The sequence below is a fragment of the Scyliorhinus torazame genome, chromosome 5 (genome assembly GCF_047496885.1).
Source record: "Scyliorhinus torazame isolate Kashiwa2021f chromosome 5, sScyTor2.1, whole genome shotgun sequence".
NCBI classification, from domain to species: domain Eukaryota; kingdom Metazoa; phylum Chordata; class Chondrichthyes; order Carcharhiniformes; family Scyliorhinidae; genus Scyliorhinus; species Scyliorhinus torazame.
Window position 1 is genome coordinate 3,028,282 of NC_092711.1, and position 15,014 is coordinate 3,043,295.

The following is a 15,014-nucleotide window of genomic DNA, read 5'->3' on the forward strand; positions in this document are numbered from 1 at the left end:
CCCTCTGACAGTGCGGCACTCCCTCAGTTCTGACCCTCTGACAGTGCAGCACTCCCTCAGTACTGACCCTCCGACAGTGCGTCACTCCCTCAGCACTGTCCCTCCGACAGTGCGGCACTCCCTCAGTACTGACCCCCCGACAGTGCGGCACTCCCTCAGTACTGACCCTCCGACAGTGCAGCACTCCCTGAGTACTGACCCTCCGACAGTGCGGCACTCCCTCAGTACTGACCCTCTCACAGTGCGGCACTCCCTCAGTACTGACCCTCTGACAGTGCGGCGCTCCCTCAGCACTGTCCCTCCGACAGTGCAGCACTCCCTCAGTACTGACCCTCCGACAGAGCAGCACTCCCTGAGTGCTGACCCTCCGACAGTGCAGCACTCCCTCAGTACTGACCCTCTGACAGTGCGGCGCTCCCTCAGCACTGACCCACCGACAGTGCGTCACTCCCTCAGCACTGTCCCTCCGACAGTGCGGCACTCCCTCAGTACTGACCCTCCGACAGTGCGGCACTCCCTCAGTACTGACCCTCTGACAGTGCGGCACTACCTCAGTACTGACCCTCTGACAGTGCGACACTCCCTCAGTACTGACCCTCTGACAGTGCGGCACTACCTCAGTGGTGAGAGAGAGGGTGGTGGAGTTTGGTGAGAGAGGGTGGTGGAGTTTGGTGAGAGAGAGGGTGGTGGAGTTTGGTGAGAGATGGTGGTGGAGTTTGGTGAGAGAGAGGGAGGTGGAGTTTGGTGAGAGAGAGGGAGGTGGAGTTTGGTGAGTGAGGGTGATGGAGTTTGGTGTGAGAGGGTGATGGAGTTTGGTGAGTGAGGGTGGTGGTGTTTGGTGAGTGAGGGTGGTGGAGGTTGGTGAGTGAGGGTGGTGGAGGTTGGTGAGAGAGGGTGGTGGAGTTTGGTGAGTGAGGGTGGTGGAGTTTGGAGAGAGAGGGTGGTGGAGTTTGGAGAGAGAGGGTGGTGGAGTTTGGAGAGAGAGGGTGGTGGAGTTTGGTGAGTGAGGGTGGTGGAGTTTGGTGAGTGAGGGTGGTGGAGGTTGGTGAGAGAGGGTGGTGGAGTTTGGTGAGTGAGGGTGGTGGAGTTTGGAGAGAGAGGGTGGTGGAGTTTGGAGAGAGAGGGTGGTGGAGTTTGGTGAGAGAGTGTGGTGGAGTTTGGTGAGAGAGTGTGGTGGAGTTTGGTGACAGAGTGTGGTGGAGTTTGGTGAGAGAGGGTGGTGGAGTTTGGAGAGAGAGTGTAGTGGAGTTTGGAGAGAGAGGGTGGTGGAGTTTGGAGAGAGAGGGTGGTGGAGTTTGGTGAGTGAGGGTGGTGGAGTTTGGAGAGAGAGGGTGGTGGAGTTTGGAGAGAGAGGGTGGTGGAGTTTGGTGAGTGAGGGTGGTGGAGGTTGGTGAGTGAGGGTGGTGGAGGTTGGTGAGAGAGGGTGGTGGAGTTTGGTGAGAGAGGGTGGTGGAGTTTGGTGAGTGAGGGTGGTGGAGTTTGGTGAGAGAGGGTGATGGAGTTTGGTGAGAGAGGGTGATGGAGTTTGGTGAGAGAGGGTGGTGGAGTTTGGTGAGAGAGGGTGATGGAGTTTGGTGAGTGAGTGTGGTGGAGTTTGGTGAGTGAGGGTGGTGGAGTTTGGTGAGAGAGGGTGGTGGAGTTTGGTGAGAGAGGGTGGTGGAGTTTGGTGAGAGAGGGTGGTGGAGTTTGGTGAGAGAGGGTGGTGGAGTTTGGTGAGAGAGGGTGGTGGAGTTTGGTGAGAGAGAGGGTGGTGGAGTTTGGTGTGAGAGGGTGGTGGAGTTTGGTGAGAGAGGGTGGTGGAGTTTGGTGAGAGAGGGTGGTGGAGTTTGGAGAGAGAGGGTGGTGGAGTTTGGTGAGAGAGGGTGGTGGAGTTTGGTGAGAGAGGGTGATGGAGTTTGGTGAGTGAGGGTGGTGGAGTTTGGTGAGTGAGGGTGGTGGAGTTTGGTAAGAGAGGGTGGTGGAGTTTGGAGAGAGAGGGTGGTGGAGTTTGGTGAGTGGGGGTGGTGGAGGTGGTGAGTGAGGGTGGTGGAGTTTGGTGAGTGAGGGTGGTGGAGTTTGGTGAGAGAGGGTGGTGGAGTTTGGAGAGAGAGGGTGGTGGAGTTTGGTGGAGAGGGGGTGGTGGAGTTTGGTGGAGTGAGGGTGGTGGTGTTGGTGTGAGAGGGTGGTGGGTTTGGTGTGAGGGGGTAGTGGAGTTTGGTGTGAGGGGTGGTGGAGTTTGGTGAGAGGGGGTGGTGGAGTTTGGTGTGAGAGGGTGGTGGGTTGGTTTGGGGGGTGGTGGAGTTTGGTGAGTGGGGTGGTGGAGTTTGGTGAGTGAGGGTGGTGGAGTTGGGTGGGTGGGGTGGGGGAGTTTGGTGGAGAGGGTGGTGGGGGTTTGGTGTGAGAGGGTGGTGGGGTTGGTGGGAGAGGGGTGATGGAGTTTGGTGGAGTGGGTGTGGGTTTGGTGAGAGAGGGTGGTGGAGTGTGGTGGGGGGGTGGTGGTGTTTGGTGAGAGAGGGTGGTGGAGTTTGGTGAGAGGGGTGGTGGAGTTTGGTGAGAGAGGGTGGTGGAGTTTGATGAGGAGGGTGGTGGAGTTTGGAGAGGAGGGTGGTGGTGTTTGGAGGAGAGGGGTGGGTGGTGTTTGGAGAGAGTGGGTGGTGGTGTTTGGAGAGAGAGGGTGGTGGAGTTTGGAGAGAGGGGGGTGGTGGAGTTTGGTGAGTGAGGGGTGGTGGAGTTTGGTGAGAGAGGGTGGTGGCGTTTGGTGGGTGAGGGTGGTGGAGTTTGGTGGGAGGGGTGGTGGAGTTTGGTGTGAGAGGGTGGTGGAGTTTGGAGAGTGAGGGTGGTGGAGGTTGGTGAGAGGGGGTGGTGGAGTTTGGTGTGGAGAGGGTGGTGGGAGTTTGGTGGTGAGGGTGGTGGAGTTTGGTGAGAGGGGGGTGGTGGAGGTGGGAGAGTGTGGGTGGTGGAGTTTGGGTGAGTGAGTGGGTGGTGGAGTTTGGTGAGTGAGGGTGGTGGGTTTGTGAGAGGGGGTGGTGGTGTTTGAGAGAGGTGGTGGTGGTGTTGAGAGTGTGGTGGTGGTGTTGGTGAGTGAGAGGGTGGTGGAGTTTGGTGAGTGAGGGTGGTGGTGTTTGGTGAGTGGGGGGTGGTGGAGTTTGGTGGTGAGGGTGGTGGGTGTGTGGAGGGGGTGGTGGGGTTTGTGTGAGGGGGGTGGTGGGAGTTTGGAGGGGGGTGGTGGAGTTTGGTGAGAGGGGGTGGTGGGTGTTTGGTAGAGAGGGTGGTGGCGTTTGGTAAGGAGGGGGTGGTGGGGGTGTTGGTGGGGGGGTGGTGGAGTTTGGTGGGAGAGGGTGGTGGGGTTTGGTGAGGAGGGTGGTGGAGTTTGGTGGAGGGGGTGGTGGAGTTTGGAGAGAGAGGGTGGTGGAGTTTGGTGAGAGGGGTGGTGGAGTTTGGAGGAGGGGGTGGGGGTGTTTGGTGAGTGGGGGGGGTGGTGGAGTTTGGTGGTGAGGGTGGTGGGGTTGGTGAGAGAGGGTGGTGGAGTTTGGTGAGTGAGGGTGGTGGGGTTGGTGGTGGGGGTGGTGGGGTTGGTGAGAGAGGGTGGTGGAGTTTGGGTGAGGGGTGGTGGAGTTTGGTGAGTGAGGGTGGTGGAGTTTGGTGAGAGGTGTGGTGGGGTTTGGTGAGTGAGGGTGGTGGGGGTTGGTGAGAGAGGGTGGTGGGAGGTTGGTGAGTGGGGGTGGTGGGTTTGTGAGAGTGGTGGTGGAGTTTGGTGGTGGGGTGGTGGGGTTTGGTGAGAGAGGGTGGTGGGTGGGGGGTTTGGTGGAGAGGGTGGTGGAGTTTGGAGAGAGATGGTGGTGGAGTTTGGTGAGTGAGGGTGGTGGAGTTTGGTGAGAGAGGGTGGTGGGTTTGGTGAGAGAGGGTGGTGGAGTTTGGAGAGAGATGGTGGTGGAGTTTGGTGAGTGAGGGTGGTGGGTTTGGTGAGAGAGGGTGGTGGAGTTTGAGAGAGATGGTGGTGGAGTTTGGTGAGTGAGGGTGGTGGAGTTTGGTGAGTGAGAGGGTGGTGGAGTTTGGAGAGAGAGGGTGGTGGAGTTTGGTGAGTGAGGGTGGTGGGGTTTGGTGCGTCAGAGCACCGATTGGCTGTTCAGCTCGGGGCTTGGGAGACCCATCACTGAAATCCTCGACTTTCTCCGTCCCCTCAGACCCCACGGCCTCGCGAGACGAGCGACCTCGACTGAACACGGGCCGGCTGAGACGGCGGGAAATCGAAGATCGCTTCCTCCAGCTCTTCGAGGAGAACAGCCTGCTGAAGGAACACCTCCATCGACAGGACAGCCAAGTCAAAAAGTACGTCCGAAATCCCGCCCCACGGAGGAGTATGTGATGTGCCTCCAGCCTCTCGGTCTTTGGGTGCATGAGCTCACTCCGAATCTTCGAGTCTCTGTATTGGTCCCAACTTGAGTATCGCATCCACTTAACATTGCAGAGGAAGGATCGGAGGATTCTGGAGCAAGTGAGGGGGGGATTTCAGAGGGAGGGCTGATGTCGGAGATCGTGCCCGGTTTGGGCGAAGGCGATTGAGGGAGGGGGGGGGGGGGGGGAGATCTGATCGAGGTGGACAAGATCGTGACGGGTTTACCGGAGGTAGATGTTGGCAGGGTCGGGGTTAAGATGTTGCGATGGGGTAGAGAGTGACGCTGGACGGGCAGCTAGCTGATGGGCCGATAAATCTCCTCCGGCACACCGAAACTCACTCCGTGATTCTTCTCCTCCCTCACCCACAGGTTGGCCAGCAAACTCCTGCGAGCGGGCAGCGGGCAGACGAAGGCGGAGAGCGATGACGAACGTCCGTGGGGGCAGTCCGGCCGGTCCAGGGACAGGGAGGAACATGCCACGCAAGGAGGGCACAGGGCGAGGGCCAGGGTGCGGACGCATCAGGCGTGGAGCGCGAAGACGCTGGACGCACAGAGAGGAGGGAGGAATGAGTGTCGACAGGACCAGTCCGGACACACCAGAGGCTACGTGGAGAGGCTCCGGAGAGGTGAACACAACCGGCCCCAATCCCGGGAATACCCACACTCAATCCCACTCTGTACCTAACCCCGGGCTGCACCTGTGCTGGGAGTGTTTGATGGGGACAGTGTAGAGGAAGCTTTACTCTGTATCTAACCCCGTGCTGTACCTGTCCTGGGAGTGTTTGATGGGGACAGTGTAGAGGAAGCTTTACTCTGTATCTGACCCCGTGCTGTACCTGTCCTGGGAGTGTTTGATGGGGACAGTGTAGAGGGAGCTTTACTCTGTACCTACCCCCGGGCTATACCTGTCCTGGGAGTGTTTGATGGGGACAGTGTAGAGGGAGCTTTACTCTGTATCTGACCCCGTGCTGTACCTGTCCTGGGAGTGTTTGATGGGGACAGTGTAGAGGGAGCTTTACTCTGTACCTACCCCCGGGCTATACCTGTCCTGGGAGTGTTTGATGGGGACAGTGTAGAGGGAGCTTTACTCTGTATCTAACCCCGTGCTGTACCTGTCCTGGGAGTGTTTGATGGGGACAGTGTAGAGGGAGCTTTACTCTGTATCTAACCCTGTGCAGTACCTGTCCTGGGAGTGTTTGATGCGGACAGTGTAGAGGGAGCTTTACTCTGTATCTAACCCCGTGCTGCACCTGTCCTGGGAGTGTTTGATGGGGACAGTGTAGAGGGAGCTTTACTCTGTATCTAACCCCGTGCTGCACCTGTCCTGGGAGTGTTTGATGGGGACAGTGGAGATGGAGCTTTACTCTGTATCTAACCCCGTGCTGTACCTGTCCTGGGAGTGTTTGATGGGGACAGTGTAGATGGAGCTTTACTCTGTATCTAACCCCGTGCTGTACCTGTCCGGGGAGTGTTTGATGGGGACAGTGCAGAGGGAGCTTTACTCTGTATCTAACCCCGGGCTGTGCCTGTCCTGGGAGTGTTTGATGGGGACAGTGTAGAGGGAGCTTTACTCTGTATCTAACCCCGTGCTGTACCTGTCCTGGGAGTGTTTGATGCGGACAGTGTAGAGGGAGCTTTACTCTGTATCTAACCCCGTGCTGTGCCTGTCCTGGGAGTGTTTGATGGGGACAGTGTAGAGGGAGCTTTACTCTGTATCTAACCCCGTGCTGTACCTGTCCTGGGAGTGTTTGATGGGGACAGTGTAGAGGGAGCTTCACTCTGTACCTAACCCCGGGCTGTACCTGTCCTGGGAGTGTTTGATGGGGACAGTGTAGAGGGAGATTTACTCTGTACCTAACCCCGGGCTGTACCTGTCCTGGGAGTGTTTGATGGGGACAGTGTAGGGGGAGCTTTACTCTGTATCTAACCCCGTGCTGTACCTGTCCTGGGAGTGTTTGATGGGGACAGTGTAGAGGGAGATTTACTCTGTATCTAACCTCGTGCTGTACCTGTCCTGGGAGTGTTTGATCGGGAAAGTGTAGAGGGAGCTTTACTCTGTATCTAACCCCGTGCTGTACCTGTCCTGCGTGTGTTTGATGGGGACAGTGTAGAGGGAGCTTTACTCTGTATCTAACCCCGTGCTGTACCTGTCCTGGGAGTGTTTGATGGGGACAGTGTAGAGGGAGCTTTACTCTGTATCTAACCCCGTGCTGTACCTGGCCTGGGAGTGTTTGATTGAGACAGTGTAGGGGGAGCTTTACTCTGTATCGAACCCCGTGCTGTCCCTGTCCTGGAAGTGTTTGATGGGGATAGTGTAGAGGGAGCTTTACTCTGTATCTAACCTCGTGCTGTACCTGTCCTGGGAGTGTTTGATGGGGACAGTGTAGAGGGAGCTTTATTCTGTATCTAACCCCGTGCTGTACCTGCCCTGGGAGTGTTTGATGGGGAAAGTGTAGAGGGAGCTTTACTCTGTATCTAACCCCGTGCTGTACCTGTCCTGGGAGTGTTTGATGGGGACAGTGCAGAGGGAGCTTTACTCTGTATCTAACCCCGTGCTGTACCTGTGCTGGGAGTGTTTGATGGGGAAAGTGTAGAGGGAGCTTCACTCTGTATCTAACCCCGTGCTGTACCTGTCCTGGGAGTGTTTGATGAGGACAGTGTAGAGGGAGCGTTACTCTGTATCTAACCCCGTGCTGTACCTGTCCTGGGAGTGTTTGATGGGGACAGTGCAGAGGGAGCTTTACTCTGTATCTAACCCCGTGCTGTACCTGTCCTGGGAGTGTTTGATGGGGACAGTGTGGATGGAGCTTTACTCTGTATCGAACCCCGTGCTGTACCTGTCCTGGGAGTGTTTGATGGGGACAGTGTAGAGGGAGCTTTACTGTGTATCTAACCCCGTGCTGTACCTGTCCTGGGAGTGTTTGATGGGGACAGTGTAGAGTGAGCTTTACTCTGTATCTAACCCCGTGCTGTACCTGTCCTGGGAGTGTTTGATGGGGACAGTGTAGAGGGAGCTTTACTCTGTATCTAACCCCGTGCTGTATCTGTCCTGGCAGTGTTTGATGGGGACAGTGTAGAGGGAGCTTTACTCTGTATCTAACCCGGGGCTGGACCTGTCCTGGGAGTGTTTGATGGGGACAGTGTGGACGGAGCTTTACTCTGTATCTAACCCCGTGCTGTACCTGTCCTGGGAGTGTTTGATGGGGACAATGTGGACGGGGCTTTACTCTGTATCGAACCCCGTGCTGTACCTGTCCTGGGAGTGTTTGATGGGGACAGTGTAGAGGGAGCTTTACTCTGTATCGAACCCCGTGCTGTACCTGTCCTGGGAGTGTTTGATGGGGACAGTGTGGACGGGGCTTTACTCTGTATCGAACCCCGTGCTGTACCTGTCCTGGGAGTGTTTGATCGGTACAGTGTAGAGGGAGCTTTAGTCTGTATCTAACCCCGTGCTGTACCTGTCCTGGGAGTGTTTGATGGGGACAGTGTAGAGGGGCTTTACTCTGTATCTAACCCTGTGCTGTACCTGTCCTGGGAGTGTTTGATGGGGACAGTGTAGAGGGAGCTTTACTCTGTATCTAACCCCGGGCTGGACCTGTCCTGGGAGTGTTTGATGGGGACAGTGTAGAGGGAGCTTTACTCTGTATCTAACCCTGTGCTGTACCTGTCCTGGGAGTGTTTGATGGGGACAGTGTAGCGGGAGCTTTACTCTGTATCTAACCCTGTGCTGTACCTGTCCTGGGAGTGTTTGATGGGGACAGTGTAGAGGGAGCTTTACTCTGTATCTAACACAGTGCTGTACCTTTCCTGGGAGTGTTTGATGGGGACAGTGTAGAGGGAGCTTTACTCTGTATCTAACCCCGTGCTGTACCTGTCCTGGGAGTGTTTGATGGGGACAGTGTAGAGGGAGCTTTACTCTGTATCTAACCCCGTGCTGTACCTGTCCTGGGAGTGTTTGATGGGGACAGTGTAGAGGGAACTTTACTCTGTATCTAACAGTGCTGTACCTGTCCTGGGAGTGTTTGATGGGGACAGTGCAGAGGGAGCTTTACTCTGTATCTAACCCCGTGCCGTACCTGTCCTGGGAGTGTTTGATGGGGACAGTGTAGATGGAGCTTTACTCTGTATCTAACCCCGTGCTGTACCTGTCCTGGGAGTGTTTGATGGGGACAGTGTAGAGGGAGCTTTACTCTGTATCTAACCCCGTCCTGTACCTGTCCTGGGAGTGTTTGATGGGGACAGTGTAGAGGGAGCTTTACTCTGTATCTATCCCCGTGCTGTACCTGTCCTGGGAGTGTTTGATGGGACAGTGTAGAGGGAGCTTTACTCTGTATCTAACACAGTGCTGTACCTGTCCTGGGAGTGTTTGATGGGGACAGTGTAGAGGGAGCTTTACTCTGTATCTAACCCCGGGCTATACCTGTCCTGGGAGTGTTTGATGGGGACAGTGTAGAGGGAGCTTCACTCTGTATCTAACCCCGTGCTGTACCTGTCCTGGGAGTGTTTGATGGGGACAGTGTAGAGGGAGCTTTACTCTGTATCTAACCCCGTGCTGTACCTGTCCTGGGAGTGTTTGATGGGGTCAGTGTAGAGGGAGCTTTACTCTGTATTTAACCCTGTGCTGTACCTGTCCTGGGAGCGTTTGATGGGGACAGTGTAGAGGGAGCTTTACTCTGTATCTAACCCCGTGCTGTACCTGTCCTGGGAGTATTTGATTGGGACAGTGTAGGGGGAGCTTTACTCTGTATCTAACACCGTGCTGTACCTGTCCTGGGAGTGTTTGATGGGGACAGTGTAGAGGCAGCTTTACTCTGTATCTAACCCCATGCTGTACCTGTCCTGGGAGTGTTTGATGGGGACAGTGTAGATGGAGCTTTACTCTGTATCTAACCCCGTGCTGTACCTGTCCTGGGAGTGTTTGATGGGGACAGTGTAGAGGGAGCTTTACTCTGTATCTAACCCCGTCCTGTACCTGTCCTGGGAGTGTTTGATGGGGACAGTGTAGAGGGAGCTTTACTCTGTATCTATCCCCGTGCTGTACCTGTCCTGGGAGTGTTTGATGGGGACAGTGTAGAGGGAGCTTTACTCTGTATCTAACCCGGTGATGTACCTGTCCTGGGAGTGTTTAATGGGGACAGTGTAGGGGGAGCTTTACTCTGTATCTAACCCCATGCTGCACCTGTCCTGGGAGTGTTTGATGGGGACAGTGGAGAGGGAGCTTTACTCTGTATCTAACCCCGTGCTTTACCTGTCCTGGGAGTGTTTGATGGGGACAGTGTAGAGGGAGCTTTCCTCTGTATCTAACCCCGTGCTGTACCTGTCCTGGGAGTGTTTGATGGGGACAGTGTAGAGGGAGCTTTACTCTGTATCTAACCCCGTGCTGTACCTGTCCTGGGAGTGTTTGATGGGGACAGTGTAGAGGGAGCTTTACTCTGTATCTAACCCCGTGCTGTACCTGTCCTGGGAGTGTTTGATGAGGACAGTGTAAAGGGAGCTTTACTCTGTATCTAACCCCGTGCTGTACCTGTCCTGGGAGTGTTTGATGGGGACAGTGTAGAGGGAGCTTTACTCTGTATCTAACCCCGTGCTGTGCCTGTCCTGGGAGTGTTTGATGGGGACAGTGTAGAGGGAGCTTTACTCTGTATCTAACCCCGTGCTGTACCTGTCCTGGGAGTGTTTGATGAGGACAGTGTAGAGGGAGCTTTACTCTGTATCTAACCCCGTGCTGTACCTGTCCTGGGAGTGTTTGATGGGGACAGTGTAGGGGCAGCTTTACTCTGTCTCTAACCCCGTGCCGTACCTGTCCTGGGAGTGTTTGATGGGGACAGTGTAGAGAGAGCTTTACTCTGTATCTCACCCCGTGCTGTGCCTGTCCTGGGTGTGTTTGATGAGGACAGTGTAGAGGGAGCTTTACTCTGTATCTAACCCCGTGCTGTACCTGTCCCGGGAGTGTTTGATGGGGACAGTGTAGAGGGAGCTTTACTCTGTATCTAACCCCGTGCTGTACCTGGCCTGGGAGTGTTTGATGGGGACAGTGTAGAGGGAGCTTTACTCTGTATCTAACCCCGTGCTGTACCTGTCCTGGGAGTGTTTGATGGGGACAGTGTAGAGGGAGCTTTACTCTGTATCTAACCCGGTGATGTACCTGTCCTGGGAGTGTTTAATGGGGACAGTGTAGGGGGAGCTTTACTCTGTATCTAACCCCATGCTGCACCTGTCCTGGGAGTGTTTGATGGGGACAGTGGAGAGGGAGCTTTACTCTGTATCTAACCCCGTGCTTTACCTGTCCTGGGAGTGTTTGATGGGGACAGTGTAGAGGGAGCTTTCCTCTGTATCTAACCCCGTGCTGTACCTGTCCTGGGAGTGTTTGATGGGGACAGTGTAGAGGGAGCTTTACTCTGTATCTAACCCCGTGCTGTACCTGTCCTGGGAGTGTTTGATGGGGACAGTGTAGGGGCAGCTTTACTCTGTCTCTAACCCCGTGCCGTACCTGTCCTGGGAGTGTTTGATGGGGACAGTGTAGAGAGAGCTTTACTCTGTATCTCACCCCGTGCTGTGCCTGTCCTGGGAGTGTTTGATGAGGACAGTGTAGAGGGAGCTTTACTCTGTATCTAACCCCGTGCTGTACCTGTCCCGGGAGTGTTTGATGGGGACAGTGTAGAGGGAGCTTTACTCTGTATCTAACCCCGTGCTGTACCTGGCCTGGGAGTGTTTGATGGGGACAGTGTAGAGGGAGCTTTACTCTGTATCTAACCCCGTGATGTACCTGTCCTAGGAGTGTTTGATGGGGACAGTGTAGAGGGATCTTTATTCTGTATCTAACCCCGTGCTGTACCTGTCCTGGGAGTGTTTGATGGGGACAGTGTAGAGGGAGCATTACTCTGTATCTAACCCGGTGATGTACCTGTCCTGGGAGTGTTTGATGGGGACAGTGTAGATGGAGCTTTACTCTGTATCTATCCCCGTGCTGTACCTGCCCTGGGAGTGTTTGATGGGGACAGTGTAGAGGGAGCTTTACTCTGTATCTAACCCCGTGCTGTACCTGTCCTGGGAGTGTTTGATGGGAACAGTGTAGAGGGAGCTTTACTCTGTATCTAACCCCGTGCTGTGCCTATCCTGGGAGTGTTTGATGGGGACAGTGTAGAGGGAGCTTTATTCTGTATCTAACCCCGTGCTGTACCAGTCCTGGGAGTGTTTGATGGGGACAGTGTAGAGGGAGCTTTACTCTGTATCTAACCCCGTGCTGTACCAGTCCTGGGAGTGTTTGATGGGGACAGTGTAGAGGGAGCTTTACTCTGTATCTAACCCCGTGCTGTACCTGTCCTGGGAGTGTTTGATGGGGACAGTGTAGAGGGAGCTTTACTCTGTATCTAACCCCGTGCTGTACCTGTCCTGGGAGTGTTTGATGGGACAGTGTAGAGGGAGCTTTACTCTGTATCTAACTCCGTGCTGTACCTGTGCTGGGAGTGTTTCATGGGGACAGTGTCGAGGGAGCTTTACTCTGTATCTAACCCCGTGCTGTATCTGTCCTGGGAGTGTTTGATGGGGACAGTGTAGAGGGAGCTTTACTCTGTATCTAACCCCGTGCTGTACCTGTCCTGGGAGTGTTTGATGGGGACAGTGTAGAGGGAGCTTTATTCTGTATCTAACCCCGTGCTGTACCAGTCCTGGGAGTGTTTGATGGGGACAGTGTAGAGGGAGCTTTACTCTGTATCTAACCCCGTGCTGTACCAGTCCTGGGAGTGTTTGATGGGGACAGTGTAGAGGGAGCTTTACTCTGTATCTAACCCCGTGCTGTACCTGTCCTGGGAGTGTTTGATGGGGACAGTGTAGAGGGAGCTTTACTCTGTATCTAACCCCGTGCTGTACCTGTCCTGGGAGTGTTTGATGGGACAGTGTAGAGGGAGCTTTACTCTGTATCTAACTCCGTGCTGTACCTGTGCTGGGAGTGTTTCATGGGGACAGTGTCGAGGGAGCTTTACTCTGTATCTAACCCCGTGCTGTATCTGTCCTGGGAGTGTTTGATGGGGACAGTGTAGAGGGAGCTTTACTCTGTATCTAACCCCGTGCTGTACCTGTCCTGGGAGTGTTTGATGGGGACAGTGTAGAGGGAGCTTTACTCAGTATCTAACCCCGTGCTGTCCCTGTCTCCGCTGTGCTGCAGGGTTAAGGTTTCACCACGAGGAGCAGCGAGCGCTGCGAGGTTTGCAGACGGCTCCCGTACGCTCGGACGACCACCGTCTGTACGAGGCTTGGAGGGAAATTAGACGTCTGTGAGTATTGGGATAGCACAGAGGGAGTGGTCACTCCGAGGGGGGAGTGAGTGGTCACTCCGAGGGGGGAGTGAGTGGTCACTCCGAGGGGGGAGTGAGTGGTCACTCCGAGGGGGGAGTGAGTGGTCACTCCGAGGGGGGAGTGAGTGGTCACTCCGAGGGGGGAGTGAGTGGTCACTCCGAGGGGGGAGTGAGTGGTCACTCCGAGGGGGGAGTGAGTGGTCACTCCGAGGGGGGAGTGAGTGGTCACTCCGAGGGGGGAGTGAGTGGTCACTCCGAGGGGGGAGTGAGTGGTCACTCCGAGGGGGGAGTGAGTGGTCACTCCGAGGGGGGAGTGAGTGGTCACTCCGAGGGGGGAGTGAGTGGTCACTCCGAGGGAGGAGTGAGTGGTCAGTCCAAGGGGGGGGGTGAGTGGTCTTTCTGAGGGGGGGAGTGAGTGGTCACTCTGAGGGGGGTGAGTGGTCACTCTGAGGGGGGAGTGAGTGGTCACTCTGAGGGGGAGTGAGTGGTCACTCTGAGGGGGAGTGAGTGGTCACTCTGAGGGGGAGTGAGTGGTCACTCTGAGGGGGAGTGAGTGGTCACTCTGAGGGGGGAGTGAGTGGTCACTCTGAGGGGGGAGTGAGTGGTCACTCTGAGGGGGGAGTGAGTGGTCACTCTGAGGGGGGAGTGAGTGGTCACTCCGAGGGGGGAGTGAGTGGTCACTCCGAGGGGGGAGTGAGTGGTCACTCCGAGGGGGGAGTGAGTGGTCACTCCGAGGGGGGAGTGAGTGGTCACTCCGAGGGGGGGAGTGAGTGGTCACTCCGAGGGGGGGAGTGAGTGGTCACTCCGAGGGGGGAATGAGTGGTCACCCCGAGGGGGGGAGTGAGTGGTCACTCTGAGGGGGGAGTGAGTGGTCTCTCTGAGGGGGGAGTGAGTGGTCTCTCTGAGGGGGGAGTGAGTGGTCACTCCGAGGGGGGAGTGAGTGGTCACTCCGAGGGCGGGAGTAAGTGGTCACTCGGAGGGGGGGAGTGAGTGGTCACTCCGAGGGGGGGAGTGAGTGGTCACCCCGAGGGGGGGAGTGAGTGGTCACCCCGAGGGGGGAGTGAGTGGTCACTCCGAGGGGGGGAGTGAGTGGTCACTCCGAGGGGGGGAGTGAGTGGTCACCCCGAGGGGGGGAGTGAGTGGTCACCCCGAGGGGGGAGTGAGTGGTCACTCCGAGGGGGGAGTGAGTGGTCACTCCGAGGGGGGAGTGAGTGGTCACTCCGAGGGGGGAGTGAGTGGTCACTCCGAGGGGGGAGTGAGTGGTCACTCTGAGGGGGGAGTCTGTGTTCTCTCTGAGGGGGGAGTGAGTGGTCTCTCTGAGGAGGGAGTGAGTGGTCACTCTGAGGGGGGAGTGAGTGGTCACTCTGAGGGGGGAGTGAGTGGTCACTCTGAGGGGGGAGTGAGTGGTCACTCTGAGGGGGGAGTGAGTGGTCACTCTGAGGGGGAGTGAGTGGTCACTCTGAGGGGGGAGTGAGTGGTCACTCCGAGGGGGGAGTGAGTGGTCACTCTGAGGGGGGAGTGAGTGGTCCTCTGAGGGGGGAGTGAGTGGTCACTCCGAGGGGGGAGTGAGTGGTCACTCCGAGGGGGGGAGTGAGTGGTCACCCTGAGGGGGGGAGTGAGTGGTCACTCTGAGGGGGGAGTGAGTGGTCACTCTGAGGGGGGAGTGAGTGGTCACTCTGAGGGGGGAGTGAGTGGTCACTCTGAGGGGGGAGTGAGTGGTCACTCTGAGGGGGGAGTGAGTGGTCACTCTGAGGGGGGAGTGAGTGGTCACTCTGAGGGGAATGTGAGTGGTCACTCCGAGGGGAGGGACAGTCACTCCGGAGGGGGGAGTGATGAATATCCAGCTCTTATCTCTGCCGAATGCACTGACCTCCCGACTCCCCTTGGCAGGGAATCTGTTATCAGCAGGGAGCTGGAGCCCATCCTGAGGAACCTCCGTCAGGAACTCCGGGATAAATCCCAACAGCATCAGGAAACCTTACTGGAACTGAGACGACTCCAGACAGAGGAGCAGAGGTAATAACCCCGATAGTGACGCACGCACGCACATATAATGAGATTGGAAATGTGCACAGTGCTCCCAGTGTGGGTCTAACCGAGGGATACGGAGACCGGAACTGTGCTCGGTGCTCCCAGTGTGGGTCTAACCGAGGGATACGGAGACTGGAACTGTGCACGGTGCTCCCAGTGTGGTCTAACCGAGGGATAGGGAGACCAGAACTGTGCACAGTGCTCCCAGTGTGGTCTAACCGAGGGATACGGAGACCGGAACTGTGCTCGGTGCTCCCAGTGTGGACCAACCGAGGGATACGGAGACCGGAACTGTGCACGGTGCTCCCAGTGT

General features: G+C 56.4%; 1 protein-coding gene across 1 annotated transcript in view; it reads left to right on the plus strand.

Annotated features, from left to right (window-relative positions):
* LOC140422581 (protein fantom-like) overlaps positions 1 to 15,014 on the plus strand; it is a 362,003-nt gene that overhangs the window by 1,249 nt on the left and 345,740 nt on the right. Inside the window, exons 2-5 of the mRNA XM_072507588.1 lie at positions 4,164 to 4,308; positions 4,746 to 5,002; positions 12,541 to 12,649; positions 14,561 to 14,686. Of these exons, the coding sequence (XP_072363689.1) occupies positions 4,164 to 4,308; positions 4,746 to 5,002; positions 12,541 to 12,649; positions 14,561 to 14,686 (637 nt within the window). The remainder of the gene's footprint in view (positions 1 to 4,163; positions 4,309 to 4,745; positions 5,003 to 12,540; positions 12,650 to 14,560; positions 14,687 to 15,014) is intronic.